This window comes from Podarcis cretensis (assembly GCF_951804945.1).
Source record: "Podarcis cretensis genome assembly, chromosome: 13".
Lineage (NCBI taxonomy): Eukaryota > Metazoa > Chordata > Lepidosauria > Squamata > Lacertidae > Podarcis > Podarcis cretensis.
The window spans coordinates 39,296,784-39,314,193 of record NC_137182.1 but is presented as its reverse complement, the minus strand read 5'-3'; the positions used below and the strand labels follow the sequence as shown (position 1 = coordinate 39,314,193).

Below are 17,410 nucleotides of genomic sequence, written 5' to 3'. Positions count from 1 at the left end.
GTAGGGGGTGAAAACCAGCCACCTGTTTGTTTGTTTTTGCATTGGGTTATATAGATTCACTTCTTTATTAGCCTCCCAACTAAAGTAGGCAGAAATATTCAGGAACCCTCAGAACAGGTTTTGTATGGTGGCAGCACAAATGCCAATAAAACCATTTCAGTCAGTGAAAAGCAATAAGGCAGACTTAGCTGGGCACCTGAATGGCAATGAAGACAGCAGCGGACATGTTTCCCCCTGAGGGCAGCTGTGGGATGTAGCTGCTGCCGTCGCCACCAGTAAGCCTTGCGCTCCCCCAGAAATCTTTGCTCACTTTTTCCTACGTGAAAATCGGCGGGGTGAGGAGAGGAAGTTTCCCAACAGCTCTGTTCAAAATAGGCAACTATCTGGATTCGGACTGCAATTCATTCTGCACCAATTCATACTTTTCGCTGATAAAAGACAGAGCAGTGGACTTCTGCTTCCTCCCCAACCTCCTCCCTGCCCTTCCTGCTCTTGATTGTCTCTACCTTGAGGAGTGAAACGGAGGGCTTGGCAAGGGGGTTCCCCCCTTGGGGAGGGAACTCAGCCTCAGAGGTGGATGACGACACAGGAGGCAGCTGTTGATCCAGGATCGGAGGGAGGTTCAGCTGCAGGGAGAAGAGGGAGAAAATGGAGGCCAAGTACCCTCCTAGCTCCCAACTCCTGCACCTTCTTCTCTAAACTGGCAGCCCCCAAACTTTCCTTTCCTATAAAGCCAAGCATCCTTCCCTTCTGAGAGTTAAGCTTTCAGCTTTCCCATCAGCTGGCATGCCCCAGTTTTCCCTCTTGTGTATAATTTCAGCTAAGAAGGAGAAGAACAGCGAGAGGCAATGCCGCTGGGCAGAAAGTGGGACAGGGCTATAAAGCATCAAAATCGAGATGTGGAAAATATGGAAACAACGAGGAAAGGCAGGACTGAGATGTGGAGATATGCTTCAGAGATCCAGATTGTGGGGTGGTCCGAAAAATTAATGATTATAATTTGGACTATAATTTGGTGTTTTTTATTTTAATTGGAGTATTATGATTGGATATATTAACTGGATGTTTTTATTGGAAAATCAATAAAAACGATTTAAAAAAGAAAGAAAGTGGGACAGAGCTTTGAAGGAGGTGGTAGGGAGCTGGGGAGGTGACAGGGGGCTGGTTTACTATACGGTACCTGCCCACCACATCCAGCCTTAAAACCCCACATTCTGTCCTGAAGCCTAGAATGGGAATTCTTTGGCATGTGCACAAAGACGTACGAAATCTAACAGCAGCTGAGGTCAGAGTGCTGGTCTAGATAGGCCTGCGGCCTGACCCAATAAGCTCGTCTTGTGCTGAATGCAATCTTGGGGCGGTGTGGAGGCAGGGGGAGAGCACAGCACACAGGCAGTGCTGGCTTTGAGATTTGGGCAGTGTGGAGGATGGAGGGGCTGAGTGCCTGAATAGCACCTCAGAATAACATCTTCAGATAAGACAGGCAACGTTATTTGTTAATACTGGGAGTAGTAAGTCATGTTACAACCAAAGGTCAGTGTCATCATTCCCAGAATTGCTGCCCTGGAACAATCTCTCTCTCTCTCTCTCGGCCTCCAAAGGCTTCTGACCTCCTCAGTGCCCCCAACTCTCTCTAGAACCAGGAATAATTTGGGAGTGTGGGTGTCCTGTGTGAAGCTGGGGAAAGCCAATGGTGGTGTCAAAGCTTTTGGCTTCTAAGTGAATCAGAAATGACTCTTGGGGTGCAGGATTCTGTCCTTCCATCCCTGCCAGTTTAGGCCTCGGTGGGTCGCACATGTAAGGGTTTGTTGGAGTGGCAACCAAGGTACTGAAAGTGGCAACTCTAACCTGAAACTCCCCACACACACACACACACAAGAACAGCAGACTGGCAGCAGGCCTAGTTATGTTAACTACTGGTTAGTTCTGCTGTGTAGAATTTTTTTTTGGGGGGGGTGTATTATTGTGTCCTTCAAAAGGGAGAAAGTGGCCAACCCCTCAAAATTCACTCATCATTGTGATTCTTACATCCTGCAATATACAAACATGCCCTGTAGAGGGCAGCACAACCACATCATATACAGTGGTACCTCGGTTTAAAAACAGTCGGGTTTAAGAATGATTTGGTTTACAAACTCCGCAAAACCGGAAATAGTGTCTTGGTTTGCGAACTTTACCTCTGTCTTAGAACGGAATCTGAACAGTGGAAGGGCACCGGCGATGGGAGGCCTCATTAAGGAAAGCGCGCCTCAGTTTAAGAACGGTTTTGGTTTAAGAACAGACTTCCGGAACAGATTAAGTTTGTAAACCGAGGTACCACTATATATTTATTTTACTTACTTGGAAAGAGAGATATTATAGATTATTTTGATTGATTGGTTGATTTTACGACTTTGCTTTTCGAATATTTACAACCCTTCATATTTTGCAGTGTACGTACAGTGGTACCTCTACTTATGAATGCGATCCATTTCGGGGAGCTGTTTGCACCCCGAAAAGTCCGTAAGTAGAGCGCCACTACTGCATGCGCATGAAAGAGCACTTCTGCGCATGACCGAAGTGCACAGATCGCTTCTGTGCGTGTGCACGCGGCGAACCTAGAAGTAAACACTTCCGGCTTTGCCACATTCGTAACCTGAAAAGCCGCAACGTGAAGCAAACATAACATGAGGTATGACTGTACTTGGAAGTAAACTCATGAACAAAACTTGGACTTCAAGATTACACCAGTTCTTCTGCAAATTCACTAGGCCTGTTTGACAACCCAGTTTGTCCGATGTACCAGTATTTCTATGTGGACCTGGGCCATAAGCCAAGGGAGGTGTGGGTATCAAGGGGTGTTCTTAACAAAAGTGTGGAGACCGCTCAATAAGGAGGCAAACCTTACACCTCAGGAGCCATTTCTGGCCAATCTGTTGCGCAAGCAATGATACCACCTCACTTCACATGAAACTCTCAAAAGGGTGAGAGGCAGCGGTGGCTGGTAACTATTGGAGCTGACGAGGTGGTGATGAACAACTAATGGCCCCGTTTGCCCTGCACATTTAAAGCAGTACCTTGCCACTTTAAGAGTCATGGCTTCCCCCAAAGAATAACGGGAAATGCAGTCTGCTAAGGGTGCTGTGTGGAGGCGCCCTATTCCTCCTCACAGAGCTACAATTCTCAGAGTGGTTTAACAACCGATTCTTCTTCTCAGGGAAATCCAGGAATCGCAGCTCCATAAGGGAATTGGGATTTCTAACAGCTCTCAGCACACTTAACCAACTACAGTTCCCAGAATTTTTGGGGGGAAGCCGTGACTCTTTGCAGTAGCATGATATTGCTTTAAAAGTATAGTATAGCTGGAGTCAACTTATTCTGGTCCTCCCCCCTTCCTCCTCCCTTTCAAAGATGCAGTGCTCACTTAAGCAATTCTCAGAAACGAGAATCAGATATTTAATACTGACACCTACAAAATATTACATTTCCAGGAGTATGCACCAAGCGCCCTGTTCTTATCCTCTGTTCCCCTTTCATCTCATGTCTCTTCAGCATGTACAGGTGAGTTCTACGCAGTTGCTTACCTGAAAGGCCGCCGTTGTGGTGGAAGGGTTCCCATGGGCACTTCCAGGAGACAGTGCAAAGCACGGGGAGGAGGAGGAGGAGGAGGAAGAAGAACTACTGAGATCTTCCTCAAAGGTGAAGGAATCAGGAGCAGCGAGAGTTGCATCTGCAGACATTTTGAGTGAGAGAAAGGAGGGGCGGCATTATTACAGCAGGGTAGAAGAGACAACTCTTGTTGTTTCTCACATGATTTTCACACCGTTGTTAGTTTTTCACATCATGAAATCCAGGGATGACTTAGGGGCCTGTTCCATGTCATTTGCCCAAGTGCAAGGATACCTAGTTCTGGCCCTAATCCTAAACATGTGACCGGAGGACCGGGGGGCGGGGGGCGGACAAGCAAACACACACACACACACACACACACACATAAACAAACACACCATTGTCTTTGTCACCTTCAAACTTGTGGAAGGTGGCTATCTGCAGCAGGGAGCCTGTTGACAGACAGAGTCTCCTCATACATTTTAGAACCCTGACAAATCAAGAGTTCTAGAAGGTGAGTCCCCGTGTATACAAAAGGCTCCTTGCTGCGGAAGCTCACCATCCACGAGGTGGAAGGCAATTGAGAACTGTGACTGGGTAGAGCTTGTTTGCTTATCCTTGCAGCCTGGCCCTCGCCCCCAGCCACACATGTTTAGCTGATGCATTGCCTGAGGAGGGGTGATTTGAGGGGTGCTAACAGAGCAGCAATTGGAACCCTGCTCTGAACACATTCCATCCAAGGAGCCGAGCAGTCCCAATTAGGCAGCCCTTTTGCAAACCTTTTGCAAAAAGCTTCCCCAATTTCCACCACGTTTCTTCTCATAACAACCTCCCGCTGTCAATATTCCCATTTTGCAGATGAGAACAAGGCGAAAGGCTGCGTGCCAAGCCTGGGACAGAGGCAGGATTCAAACCCACTTTTCCAAATTCAGCTCCCTAGCCCTCACTGGAATTTGCTCTATCCTGTTACAATCCCTCCTGCTGGGATTGTACAGGGGGTCCAAGCACTTTCCATTAGGACCTGCCCCTCCATAAACAGCCACTGGATCCCTCCTCTCTCCCAGGCAGGATTCCCAGTTTCCACTCCATGGGAGAGGAGGATTCCCCAGTAAAGAGAATGCCAAGTCAAGTCCTTACCTGCCATAGCATCCTTGATACCTGGATCCAAGGAGAGGATGTTTTTCTTCACCAGCTCAAGTGGTCCAGGGCGGTGTAGGATCTTCTCACTCAGGTCTTCGGCCAGGCGAGCCTTCTTGTCCTGCAGCTCAGAAGGGTCCCCCGGAGACACTGCAGTGAGAAGAGCAACTATCAGAAGAGCAGGCTTGTGGGATCAGGCAAGAGGACCCTGCAGTCCAGAATCCTACCTCCCAACAGGAGCCAGCCAGATATTCCTGGGGCAAACTCCGCAAACAACGTTTCAGGGATGTAGTCATCCCCTGGGGTGACCTGGAAATCCAGTCGGAAATCCAAGGTCCATTTACCTTATTTCCACATCAATTTGTCATTTATTTATTTTTAAAAGAAGCCCGCAGAAAAATAATATGCATATTTCTCCTAATGTGTGCATTTTTAAATGCTATTTTGCCTAATATTTTGCAAACCATTTCCCCTAATGTAATTTCTGCACATTCTTTTTGCTAATTTGTTTGTTTTTGCACACACTTTCCTCCTAATGACGTGCATTTTATCTGCTCCTTTTGGTTTGCGATCTGCACCGCAAAATTCAGAGAAGTGCTGTAAGTCCTGGAAGGCCTGCTTCTTGCCCTTGCCCTTTCCCACCAGGCCGGGGAGGACAGGGCCGGGACGGACTCCAGCTACGAAAGTTGAGGCTGCAGAACAGATTCTTGAGCTGCAGTATTGCTTAGGGGTTATTCTTGCTTTATTGATACAAATTTTTTGTATCTTTATTTTAGACCTGTGTATTTGACTATTGTTTATGACTATTTTTGTTGTAATTATATGGTTTTTTTCTTGTTTTGAGCTGCCTCGATCATGGTTTGTTATGTGGAAATGTGGCATACAAATGAAATGATGTGTGTATGTATGTATGTATGTATGTATGTATGTATTTCAAACAATAGCTGCATTTGGGTGAATTAGGCAGGCTCACATTAAAACATAAGCCAAACCAAATGCCTCCTAGGCAGAAGTTGCTCCTTACCTTCTGACAGCTGGCCCTTAGCATTGCTGGTCTTGTGGGGCCGGGGCGAGACTTTCAGCTTGGCAATCTCATTGGCCTGAGGAGAAAGCAGCAGAGGAATTTTTAGCATCCTTAGCCAGGTGCTCAGGTAGAAGAGCTAGGAGGCATCTTTTGCTCACTTAGGCTCTGAAGAACCACCACCAGTCAGAGTTATGCCTTCCAACTTTTTTCATACCCAGGAAGACCCTACTTGAATTGCAACCCTGCAACGTGAGACCCATGTTTAATTTTTCAGCTATGCACGCCCATGGCCAATGCATAGAAGAGGGAATTTTGGTAGCTGCAGCTTGCGGGACTAAAATAACAAAAATCTGCACCACCACACCCTACAAAATGCCATTTTTCAAAATAAAAGTCCAAAATGCCTGCCTTCCATTGCTTCTGCTCTCTCTCTCTCTCTCACACACACACACACACCTCTCTACTTTTGGGTTGGGCTGCCTCCAGGCCTGAGCAAAAGAACCACTAGCAGTGGCTCTCTTCTTCCAGTGGTGGGATATAAATGCAGTAAATAAGTAAATAAAATTAAAAAGCACCTGCCATTTTAGATATGCCTCTGCTGCCGTGCGTAAATTAGCCATATACCACACTGTGATTAATATATTTTGATGTCTTTTTATTTTACAATAAATGATGATGGATTTTTTTATAATATTTTTTTTTGCATTTGAAAGTTTGGTCTGGACCCCATTCCTGCTTGCACACCACACTCAGGCGCGCCCATAGCAGTGGCCTCTTGCTTCCTGCAAAAAGAAGTCGCTCCTCCCTGGGAGATGGGTGCTTAATAGAGTCAGTGTCTGCAGGGTTCTCTACAGATTTTCCTTCTGTAACAATGTTTGTAATTGTACTTTGCCTTTGTCTCTTCTTTAGTTGCAGGCTAATAATTTCCCACATTTATTTGCAGGTTCAAAATTTCTTTGTCTCATCCTTCTTATCTTCCATTCAATTTCTTGATTTACTAACTGTGAATATTGAACCTGTAGGGCTTTAATTTCTTTTTGGATCTGCAAATTCTTTGGGTTTCCTCTAAGCTTCTTCTCTTTATCTTTCAGTTGTTCCATAATTTTATCTTTTGTCTCATTCTGTGACTTTCTCCTAATTGCATTTTGTTGTATCAGAAACCCTCTCATTACCGCTTTGCTGGCCTCCCAAATCACCCTTATTTCCATTCCTTGGTTCATATTGAGTTCAAAATAATCCTTTAGGGTTTTTTGGGCCTTATTGACAATTAATGAGCTTCTCAGCAGATCATCATTCATTCGCCATCTAAAGGAACCCTGAACAAACATTTTCAGGTCCATATGGGTGCTTAATAGAGTCAGTGAGCAGTGGACTCTCACAGAGTCCCATCAGACACTCCTAGCGCTGCTTCCCACACATTGTTCAAAGCCTTGAGCCCAGCTGGTACTCACCCTGTTCTGGCCCTGGGTCCCATTGGGCTGCGAGAAACTTGCAAGGGGTTTGTTGAGTGCTGGAGGGATGATAAAGGGGAGCATGTTAGCGAACTCTAGAAGAAACTGCCCTCCCTACCTGCTGATTTTGGCCTGCCACTCTGTTGTTGCTAGTCCATAAAGAAACAGAAAAGAAAAGTGGCAACCTTATCTCAAGGTTAGAAGACCAGCTCTTCTTTCCTTAGCACCCACCCACTCCTTCATCCATGCAGAAATCCCCTTTGCAATGTGACTCCCTTCACTTTTTGCAAAGGGGTGCGAAGGAGGGGCTCACCTGGGAGTAAGTGGCGTTTGGAGAGCTGCTCTTGGGACCGCCGGTGTTCCATGCGCAGCTGCAGAACTGTAAGGGAGGTGACAATATATGAATAACGGTAATTACTTTATTCGTCTCGGCCAACGAGCAGTAAAAAAAAAGCAGTGAAAAATTCAACTCTTAAATCATTCGGCACTGCCCACCCTCCCACCACAAAGCTAAAATGAAGCCAATAATTGATATATAACTCCAGATTACTGATGTTGACACAGTTTGTAATCACTTGGGCTGAGAGTTGTTAGGAGATCCCTATTCACCACTGAGAGCTAACAACTCTCACTACAGTGGTACCTCGGGTTACAGACGCTTCAGGTTACAGACGCTTCAGGTTACAAACGCTTCAGGTTACAGACTCTGCTAAAATGGAAATAGTACCTTGGGTTAAGAACTTTACCTCAGGATGAGAACAGAAATCGTGCAGCTGCGTGGCGGCAGCAGGAGGCCCCATTAGCTAAAGTGTTACCTCAGGTTAAGAACAGTTTCAGGTTAAGAATGGACCTCCAGAACGAATTAAGTTCTTAACCTGAGGTACCACTGTACTCTTAACAAACTACAGCACTCAGAATTTGTTGGTGGGTTTTTTTTAAAGTAGCCTGTTTAAAGTAGGATCACAGCGTTTTAAATGTATGGTGCAAATGTGAACAGGCCTATTTGCCCAGCTGCATTATGAATCTAGCACTGTTTCCCCCAAAAGTTCTTCTCTGGCTCAGAATGCGTAATTAGATTCTTCAGGGGTTTGTAAATCCCAAGATCAGTATTCAAACAAACTGCTGTTGCAATCGCTGTGTTATCTTTAGAAATGAATGGTTTGCTGTGATTGTGCTTTGATATGCACCCCCTGCTCTCATCTGGTTGTGAGCTGCTTTGGCAAGTCCATGTGGACGAGCAGCCTAAAAATTAAAGTAAATAATAACTACTACTACTGCCCCCACTGCCACCAACTAAAGCCTGCAGCTTTGTAAGCGCATGCAGAACATTTCTTTGCTGTCAGCCTACTTCCTCTCAGTTAAACCCATAACTACTTATTGTGATTACCAGCAGGTCTCCTCCACAGATGATGCTGAGAACTATAGCTCCCAGGGGGGCAGTGCAGAAAAGTGAATATGCACAGCACAACCGTTACAAGGGCAGGAGGGAGCCCTTGGGAAACAAATGAAGGTGGGGGTTTTTTTTGAGTGTGCACAAAGGACGCATGCAATTATCCACTCCTGAAGTGAAGGGAAAGGAGTTTGCGCTCACTGTGGTTTGAGATTTTAAAGTGACAAATAAAAGCAAGCTAATGAATACATGTTAGGCAGAAATAACTAAAACAGATTACACCATAGAATTAAGATATTTCGTGGTCTTAATCTGATTTCAAACTTGCAAACCAGCAAGGATCAAGACGCTCTGGAGTGTCAAATGTTCAGTCCAGCAACCAACTGAAATAATGGGTGCTACTTTGCTTTATCTTTGACCACTGTTACTTATTCAGGGCTTGCTCCAGAAAGTGGCAATGCTGGGCATTTGCTGGGGCCCAAAGAGCAGCAGAAGGCTCACCACCCTAACACTGTTACAATTTCCAGAGAATATCCAATAAGATCAGATGCAGCCAGAGAATTTTCTTATCTCCCACCTCTTCCAGCTTAGGGGCCACCAGTGAGGGTGCCATGCCCAAAGCCCCCCAAATCCTGTTGCTAACACAGTCAGTATTTATGTATGCTGCATCACAGTACACATGATGTTACACAGGTAAAAACAGACAGATCACTGGCCCCAAGAAACTTACAATGGGAGATATGAAGGCAGGGATGAAAAAATGTGGGTGCTGCAGTTGGGATTAAGGAGAAAAGTTAAAGGTCTACGGACAGGTACTTTTTGAGGAGGGGTCTGAAGGAAGGCAGGGAAGCGGCAAAACATTTGATTCTGGGGAACTCAAGACTGTCCACAGTACATTGAATGAGATTGGAATGGAGTGGGCAAGATGTCTGTTGACTTGAAATCGAGGGAAACCGGATTGGAGAGATCACCCTATTCAGCAATCCAGGATACATCCAGGTTTGCAAAGGCGTGAGGCAAGGTTGGGCAAAACAATGTTCTCTGGAACTGCTTTTCAATAACACAAACTGAGAACAAAATGCATCTAGCTTTTATTGACTGCTGTATGATACTTGGTAATTATACTGTGGAATTGGAAGGGGAAATTAAATGGGGTGGGGGTGGAGGAGAGAATCACACAAAACTAGCCTGGAAATGACTATATAAAAATGAAATAGATGCAAATTAAGTATTGCCCAGAAGCCTCTATTTAAACAAAAAAATGAAAAAAATTGAAAAACTGGGAATTACATCTTGTTTGACCAACAACCTGCCCTTTTGGAGGCAAATCCAAGCATCAGAAGCAAGGTCTGCCTTTACGGAATAAATTCATAATTACTTGTCAATGAACAGCAAAATAAAAGCTAAAGGAGAAATTTACAACTCAGCACTGAAGCCTCCTGTGGATTTATGCCATATAGTGTGGTGTAGAAGTCTGTTATATCTATGGTTGATTGATAACATTAGTTGATGTAATATGACAACGTTAACTCATACATAAAGAGCTGTGGAACGATATATGCACATAATGTTTCTTTGTTCCCATATGCCATGGGAGAGACATGACAGGGAACTGGTGTAAAAGAGCTGCAATACGAGGCCATCTATGATATCAAGTGTAGAAGGGCCAGCTATTTGGTCTGCCAAGCAAGACAACAGGTGGACTTTCCCACCGTACAGAATAGATTCCCAGGGATCAAGTGCATCCCCTTGGCAGAAATAAAATGTGATGAGGTGATCCAATGACGAACCCGTTTGGTTCCCAGTGGAAACAACATGCTCAAGATGGAACAGAATGGCGAGGCGATTCTGTACATTCATGGAGGAGGAACAAACGAGGAAGAGCCAGAGAGAATTAACTTAGGAGGCTCTGATTTGGAACAAGGACAAGAGCAAATCTGCAACCTCCTTGGTTTACTCTGCCTCCTTTACTCCCAACAGTGGATATGTGCCCCTTACCATTACAGAGTTAATGTTTTCCAGTATTTGAGTTCTCCATTTGTTATCTAGTGTCCATTTACAAAGGGCAATCGAATGAGCGATGGGGCAAATCCTTAACCATGGCAGTTTGACAAGGCACAGATCAAAATATTTTTCCGGGCATTGTTTGGAATCTAAATGTTTGATGAGGGCAATAATAATAATTACAAGGAAGTGAATCAAAAAGCACCCACTAAGGAAACATAGAAGGCATAACTGTACAACAAACTGGTCTAATTGGCATGCTCTCTCGCATACCCTGCACAAACAGAGGGTGGGTGAGTGGGTGGGAACCTGGGAATTATAATTTTTGCAAGGACGTTGAGAATTCTTTGTAAGTGTCCCCACATCACTGGGAACCAGGTAGAGTTGGGAGGCTTCCTGACACCCTTTAAAGCAGGTGCAGGGAATATTCTTCAGTCCAACGGTCACATTTGCTTTTGGGCAACCTTCCAGGGGCCACATGCAAAGTGGTGGGCAGGACCAGGGGCAAAAATAGGTGGAGAAAGAAATGCAAATTTTGCCTGTGTACAGTAGGCTGCTTTCAGCACACACTCATACACTCATACAGCCAAGCAAGAGGCATTGCTCAAGGACACATTCCAACCAGGGGAAAACATTTGAGAAGGGTGCAAAGTGAAGGCAGTGAGGGGTGCGGCCTGGAGGAAGGGGGTGTGGCCTGGAGACAGTCCTGAGGGCCAGGTGAGAGGCCCGGAGGGCCACATTTGGCCCCTAGACCCAAGCTTCCCCACCCCTGCTTTAGTGCTATGTCCTATGCATCAAATGTCAATTAATTTAACTGGTAATAATTCTGCCTCTTTCTCCACCCAGAATCCTTAGCATTTTCATTCTCTAAAGAGGCCAGGAAGTTGGGACAGAACTCTCAGCACACTTAGAAAACTGCAGCTCCCACTATTCCCTGGGAAGGGAGCCATGGCAATTTGAAATGGAAAGTGAATCAAGCAAGCTGGACCTGGACAACATTCACACCACACATGTCATATCACTTAAACTATCATGGTTCCCCACCCCCAAAAGAATTCTGGGAGCTGTAGTTTGTTATGGGTGCTGATAAGTTATTGGGAGGCCCCTATTCCCCTCACAGATCTACAGTTCCCAAAACTCCCTTTGAAGAGGGATTGACTGTTAAACCTCTCTGATAATTGTAGCTCTGTATGGGGATTGTCGGGGTCACCAGCACAGAGGGCACAACTATAAAATAAGTCCAAATGCACCAGAAACTTTAATTAGTCTTGCCATCGCCAACCTTGGAACAGAAGCAGTTTTCAGGGCCCTTTAAAAAAAACATGTATATAAGCCCACAGAAATTCAAATGCTGCTCCATTGGGGACATCGCTGGGAAGGATAACCTTGTCCAAGGAAGAACACCAAAGGGATATGGCTGAGCGGGTGAGCCCTCCCCTTGCTCTGCCGTCAAACAGCAGGCACGTCATACCTTTGGAGGGTGGGACTGCTGCAAGCGTTTCTATTCCTGTGCCCGCTTCTCTCCTGCCTGGGCATTTGTCCCGTTGTCAGCAGCAGCTGGGGTGACGCCACTCGCTATTTATTTAAAAGGCTGGAAACACAAGATGCCCCAAACTCCCAGGCCAGAGGCAGGCTGCAAGGACTGCTTGCGGGGAACCCACCACCAAACTGCAGACCCTCCAAGTGTCCCTATTTTCCAGGGACACCCCAAATTTACAGAAGCCGTCCCAGTTTTTGATTTGATTGCAGGTCCCGCTTTTCCTTAGGATGTTCCTATTTTCATCGGTGAAATGTTGGAGGGTATGGAGTTATGTGACCTCAGAGCCAAGGAGATGATACAACTTTTAGAAGACATCTGAAGGCAGTCCTATATAGTTTGATTATGTTTTTATACGTGTTGCTGCCCAGAATATCGTTATTATTATCAATATTATGGAATAGGATGTCCCTATTTTCTTTGGGGAAATGTTGGAGGGTATGCAAATACTCAACATGAGGGGCAGGGCATGGGGGCGTTGAGTATTTCACCGCTTTGGGGAACTGTAGCCAGTTCCAGGCCTTAATACCTGCGTACACTCCACATACTGTACTTAAAGCATCCTGGGGGTTGTTTTAGGGCCAGTTTTTCCCCTTTTCTAGTCACTTCCGGGTTCAGTGTGATGTTTGCTTGTGCAGTCACACACATACTGAACGTGCATAAAATGGTTGTTGCCTGTAATCAATACTGATTGAATGTAAAACACATTTTTGCATCAGTGCTTCACTGCAGGAGCCTTTTTGAGAAACTGGAGGAAGCAGGATAATTTACAAGTTAATAAACAAAAGCTGCCACTGCACATATACTATGTAAAATAACAAAAGTTTACTACCCCAGCCTTCTCTCTCCCCACTTCTCTTCTTCCCCAACCTTATACTGTCTATAATATTAGTGTCTCAGATCGAATGTAACTGATCTGCAGAAAAGATTCTATGAACGGAAAACTGAGGCACTGTGTGTACTTCTGTAATTCAAGAAAACCTTCAATAAAAACAATTTTTAAAAAAGTTGTCACACATTATTCCTGTGACTGCACTCTGTTTTTAACTGTTTCTAATTCGAAATTGTGGTAACCTACCCTAGGACCTGCTGATGAAGGGCCAGTAGTAGTAGTAGTAGTAGTAGTAATAAAAAATATTATTTAGGGGCAAGAAAGATCATATTTTTCATTATTGTTATTTCAGTGGTACCTTGGGTTACATACACTTCAGGTTACATACACTTCAGGTTACAGACTCTGTTAACCCAGAAATATTACCTTGGATTAAAGAACTTTTCTTCAGGATGAGAATAGAAATCGTGCTCCGGCGACGTGGCAGTAACAGAAGGCCCCATTAGCTAAAGTGGTCTTCAGGTTAAGAACGGACCTCCAGAACGGATTAAGTACTTAACCCGAGGTACCACTGTATTCCGTATCACCAGAACCAACACAGCCACAAATACACAAGGAAACAAGTGTCCCTGAATGCTCAGTGGGCCCTCCTTCATTAAAAATGGTCCCTGCAAAAGCTTTAGCAAACCTACCAATTAAAAGCAATGCTGATTTTCGTATGTCCATAAGTACTGCACAAGCGGGAGCTATATGTGTGGAGAAATTACGAAGGGTGGTTTGTCACAGGAAAGAAACATGTGAGGCTCAGAAAAACACCGTAGTTGCCACCAAGGAATGCCTATGATGCCACAGGCAGGTTGACTGATTACTTGGACTGGCTGGGCCTGGACAAAATGGCTGCTGGACGCCAGGGTTAGGTTGTGAGGTACCAACAGAATGGAAAAGTGACAAGTGGTCGTGAGGAAGAGCATGACCCTGGTCCTTACAACTGACTCATATGGCTGTCATACACCATACAATTAAAGCAAATGATTTTCCTCAAAGAATCCTGGGAAATGTAGTTTGTTATGGGTACTGGGAATTGTAGCTTTGTGAGGGGTTGCTCTGTGCTGCACTGTGCTTCCCATTGCCCAACCTGGTCAAGCAAGTGGTAAAGTGATACATTTATTGGCTGGGCAGGGGGAAACCTTAAATGCATTCCTTAAAAAAAACAAAAAACTTTAGATTTGAAGGTAATCCAGAAATATTCAGAATCAGGGCTGGTCCTCTCTCTGTTCTGCCTTAGGTACCTCCACCTACATAGATAGGCAATGTCGAGTTGCCAGAATTAAACTCTGCGCATGTTCAGAGGCACTCAGTCTAAACTGATGCAGTTTTTGAAAATTGAATATGCCAGACCTTCCCTTCCCTCACTCAGCCGGTGCGCAAATCTATATGAACCACCATTCAAAGCCTGAAGAAGTATTCACAAATAAGTATCTGGTGCAAACAGTAACTGAACAGGAAGAGCAAACAGTCTCTCATAGGCTATGAATTTCTGAGGGGACACTGGCATACGAATTTCTGAGGATAGACACTGGCATACGAAGGTGGCATGCTGGCAACTTCTGGTATAAGACCCACATTGTGCACCTGTGTGGTGACGTTGGGATTGAGAATATCATCAACCACATTGACTTCAGAGTTTGTTTCAGCCTCGCAGAAACATGGCTGAGATGTGTTCCATTAAAATCCCCACTGATGGGGCCCTGAAGGGCTTATTTCGGAGGGAAGTGACACCCTGCGCCCTTAATTCAGGCCCCTGACTAGTGGAGTGGTGAACTGTTGTTTCAAAGGGGCAAAGGGAAAGCACTCTGCACATGCCTATAGACAACTCCTCTTTACTTGCTCCTAGAGCAAGACCTGACCACAAAAACCTGGCTCAAGTTAAGATTTGGGGAGAACTGGGACCTATGTTGTTGCTTCACACAATGCAGTGTGGTGAGCCAGTTCAGTGGTTGAAGTGTTGGACTAGGACCTGAGATACTGAGATACCACTCGGCCACAAAGCTCCCTGGGTGACCTTGGGCCACTTTCTGTCAGCCTAACATACCTCACAGGGGATTGTGGGGATTAAATGAGGAGAAAAGGCGGGATATAAATGCAATCAGTCATAGGAGCCAACTCATAGCAGCCAAGATCCCTTTGTGTCCCCCCACAATAAAATATTTGAGGGGGCTGAGCCTCCCCAAAGTTGATGGGCATTGCCATTCAAATGGTGCTGACACAAATCTGTCCCTTGGGGCACAATTCATCACCAGCAAGGTCTCCTGTGCAGATCAGAGACTTTGCTTAGCTTTCCTGCAACTAGCAGAAGCTGGGAAAACCATTCAGAATAAGCAAATCTGTTACCAATTCTATCCATCTGCATCATTTATTTTCTTATGTGTATATCTTATGTTGATTCCCCCCCCCCCCAAAGCAGCAAACAGGATAAGGAAAACATAAAATGATATTTAAACAGTCTTGAAAACTGCAGCAGAAACCGTAGAAGCAGCAGTAAAACTACACAGAACACCTATGATTTACGCACGCATGGGAACTGACATGACCTTGCTTGTAGAATGTGTCTTGCCTTGATTTATTTTTTTTATAACTCAAAGCAACAAAATGCAGCGTGGGCTGTTCTCTTAAGAGGACAGGCAGGTGCCTTCTGCTTAGTCAGAACTTTGGTCCACCTAGCTCAGCACTGTCAGCTCTGACTGGCAGGAGATCTGAGGGGTTTCCAGGCAGGGTTTTCTCACACAGCTGCACCTGGAGGGGCTGGGAATTGAACCTGCGATCTTCTGCATGCAAGGCAGATGATATACTCCATGAGCCACAGCCTTTATTTATTTTTAATGGAAGGTGAAACAGTAGGCGTTGAGGTCCCTCTGTCTTGGCCTGCCATAATTACCACCCTGCAAAAAGTCTATTTTAAAAATTTAATAGCACCAAGGTGCCTAAAGCCCCACTCAGATCCTACTTACCAGAGCGGAATTTGCTTCGGATCAGCATGGATCGTTCAGAAGCCAGGAGTGTCATCTTTGGAGTCCTTGCAGGTATAATCCCAAATCTGAGGTAGGCCCCATGGATATTCAGAAGAGGGGGAAACAGAAAAAAAGGGGAAATGATGAAGAAATCTCCAACTAGGATCTAGAGAAGCCAGCAACAGAGTGCATGGGCCTAGGGACGCAGAGTTGGATATCAGCAAGAGTGGAGACCAGGGACACCTGGGTTCAAATCCCAACACAGCCATGACTCTTTCATTGTAACCTTGGGGCGGTAACTTTCAGCCCCACCTGTCACCTACCTCATGGGGTGGTTTTGTAAATAAAATGGGGGGGGGAGTCATGGACGCCACCCTGAGATCCTCAGAAAAAAAGGTAGGCTTACAAATGCAACTCTTAATAAAATAATCTACCGCACTGGGTTGTCGTTGTGAGGCCAATGCTATGTAATTGTTAGCGACTACTGGACTAAGATTTGGGAGGTCAGGATTGTTCAAATGTCTGCTCAGCCATGAGCTTCACTGGGTGACCTTGGCCCAGTCATTGTCTCTCATCCAAGCCCACCTCACAGGGTTGTTGTGAGAGATAAGTGTGATATATTGAGTCCCTCTGGGTGGGGGAGTGGGAAGGTGGGATATAAATCTAAATAAATAAATAAATAAAATTTCGAGGGAGGGGCAGTGGAGGGAGGAGCATTCCAGTCCTCCTGAGTTCCTTGCTGGGAGCGGGTGGAACAAAATAGCAAAATTTTAGGAGCAGGCAACTAGCAGAAATGCAGCAGCAGGTGGAGCAGTTCCGTCGCTAAAGATGCAGTTGGAGACGGGGCTTGACCTGTTGAGTTTTTGCCCTGTTTAAAGGGACAGGAGCCCAGCTGGCGGCGTGTGTGAAAGAAAGAAGAGCGAGAGAGATGGTTTTGTTTGCTTTTTTAAGCACCTGCTGTCCGCCTGCACCCGCCATGCCCTCCTCGGGGAGAAAGCCCAGGAGGAGAGTGCCCTGCCTGTGCCATCGCCCTAAAGCCTCTCTCAAGGAACCCAGGAGTCCGGGCTGTCCCTTCCGCTTCCCCGCTACAGGCCTTTTCGATGCCAGCCCCTTCCCCAAAGCCCAGGGGGACCCAGACGCCCCGACTCACCGGAATGGACGGTGCAACCCTTTTCCTCCTCCTCTTCCTCCTTCTGCTTGGCTCGGGGGGCGCTGGGAACCGTCCGCCCCCGACGGCTTCTCCGGGAGGGTCTGCCGGCGGCCTTTCCGGGGGGGAGGGGGTGGCGTCCTTCTTTTCCTCGCTGCCTAGGTGAGGATGGCAGCGGCAAGGGACGGCCAGGCGCACGGACCTCCGGAGGAGAGGGTTGGACCGACGGCTCTGCCCCCCGCCTGGGGGTCGGACGCCACCGCGCCCCCCTCCCCGGGCAGCTGGGATGTCC

General features: G+C 46.0%; 1 protein-coding gene across 2 annotated transcripts in view; it reads right to left on the bottom strand.

Annotated features, from left to right (window-relative positions):
* Positions 1-17,410, bottom strand: part of LOC307201738 (myocardin-like) — a 26,648-nt gene extending 9,238 nt beyond the window's left edge. Inside the window, exons 1-8 of one of the 2 annotated variants that reach the window (XM_079951089.1) lie at positions 17,122-17,410; positions 15,972-16,057; positions 7,514-7,579; positions 7,201-7,259; positions 5,750-5,825; positions 4,726-4,875; positions 3,564-3,709; positions 507-626 (exon numbers count right to left, since the gene is read on the bottom strand). In XM_079951089.1, the coding sequence (XP_079807215.1) occupies positions 507-626; positions 3,564-3,709; positions 4,726-4,875; positions 5,750-5,825; positions 7,201-7,259; positions 7,514-7,579; positions 15,972-16,026 (672 nt within the window). In that variant the 5' untranslated portion in view covers positions 16,027-16,057; positions 17,122-17,410. The remainder of the gene's footprint in view (positions 1-506; positions 627-3,563; positions 3,710-4,725; positions 4,876-5,749; positions 5,826-7,200; positions 7,260-7,513; positions 7,580-15,971; positions 16,058-17,121) is intronic. The other variant, XM_079951090.1, reaches the window with a different exon arrangement.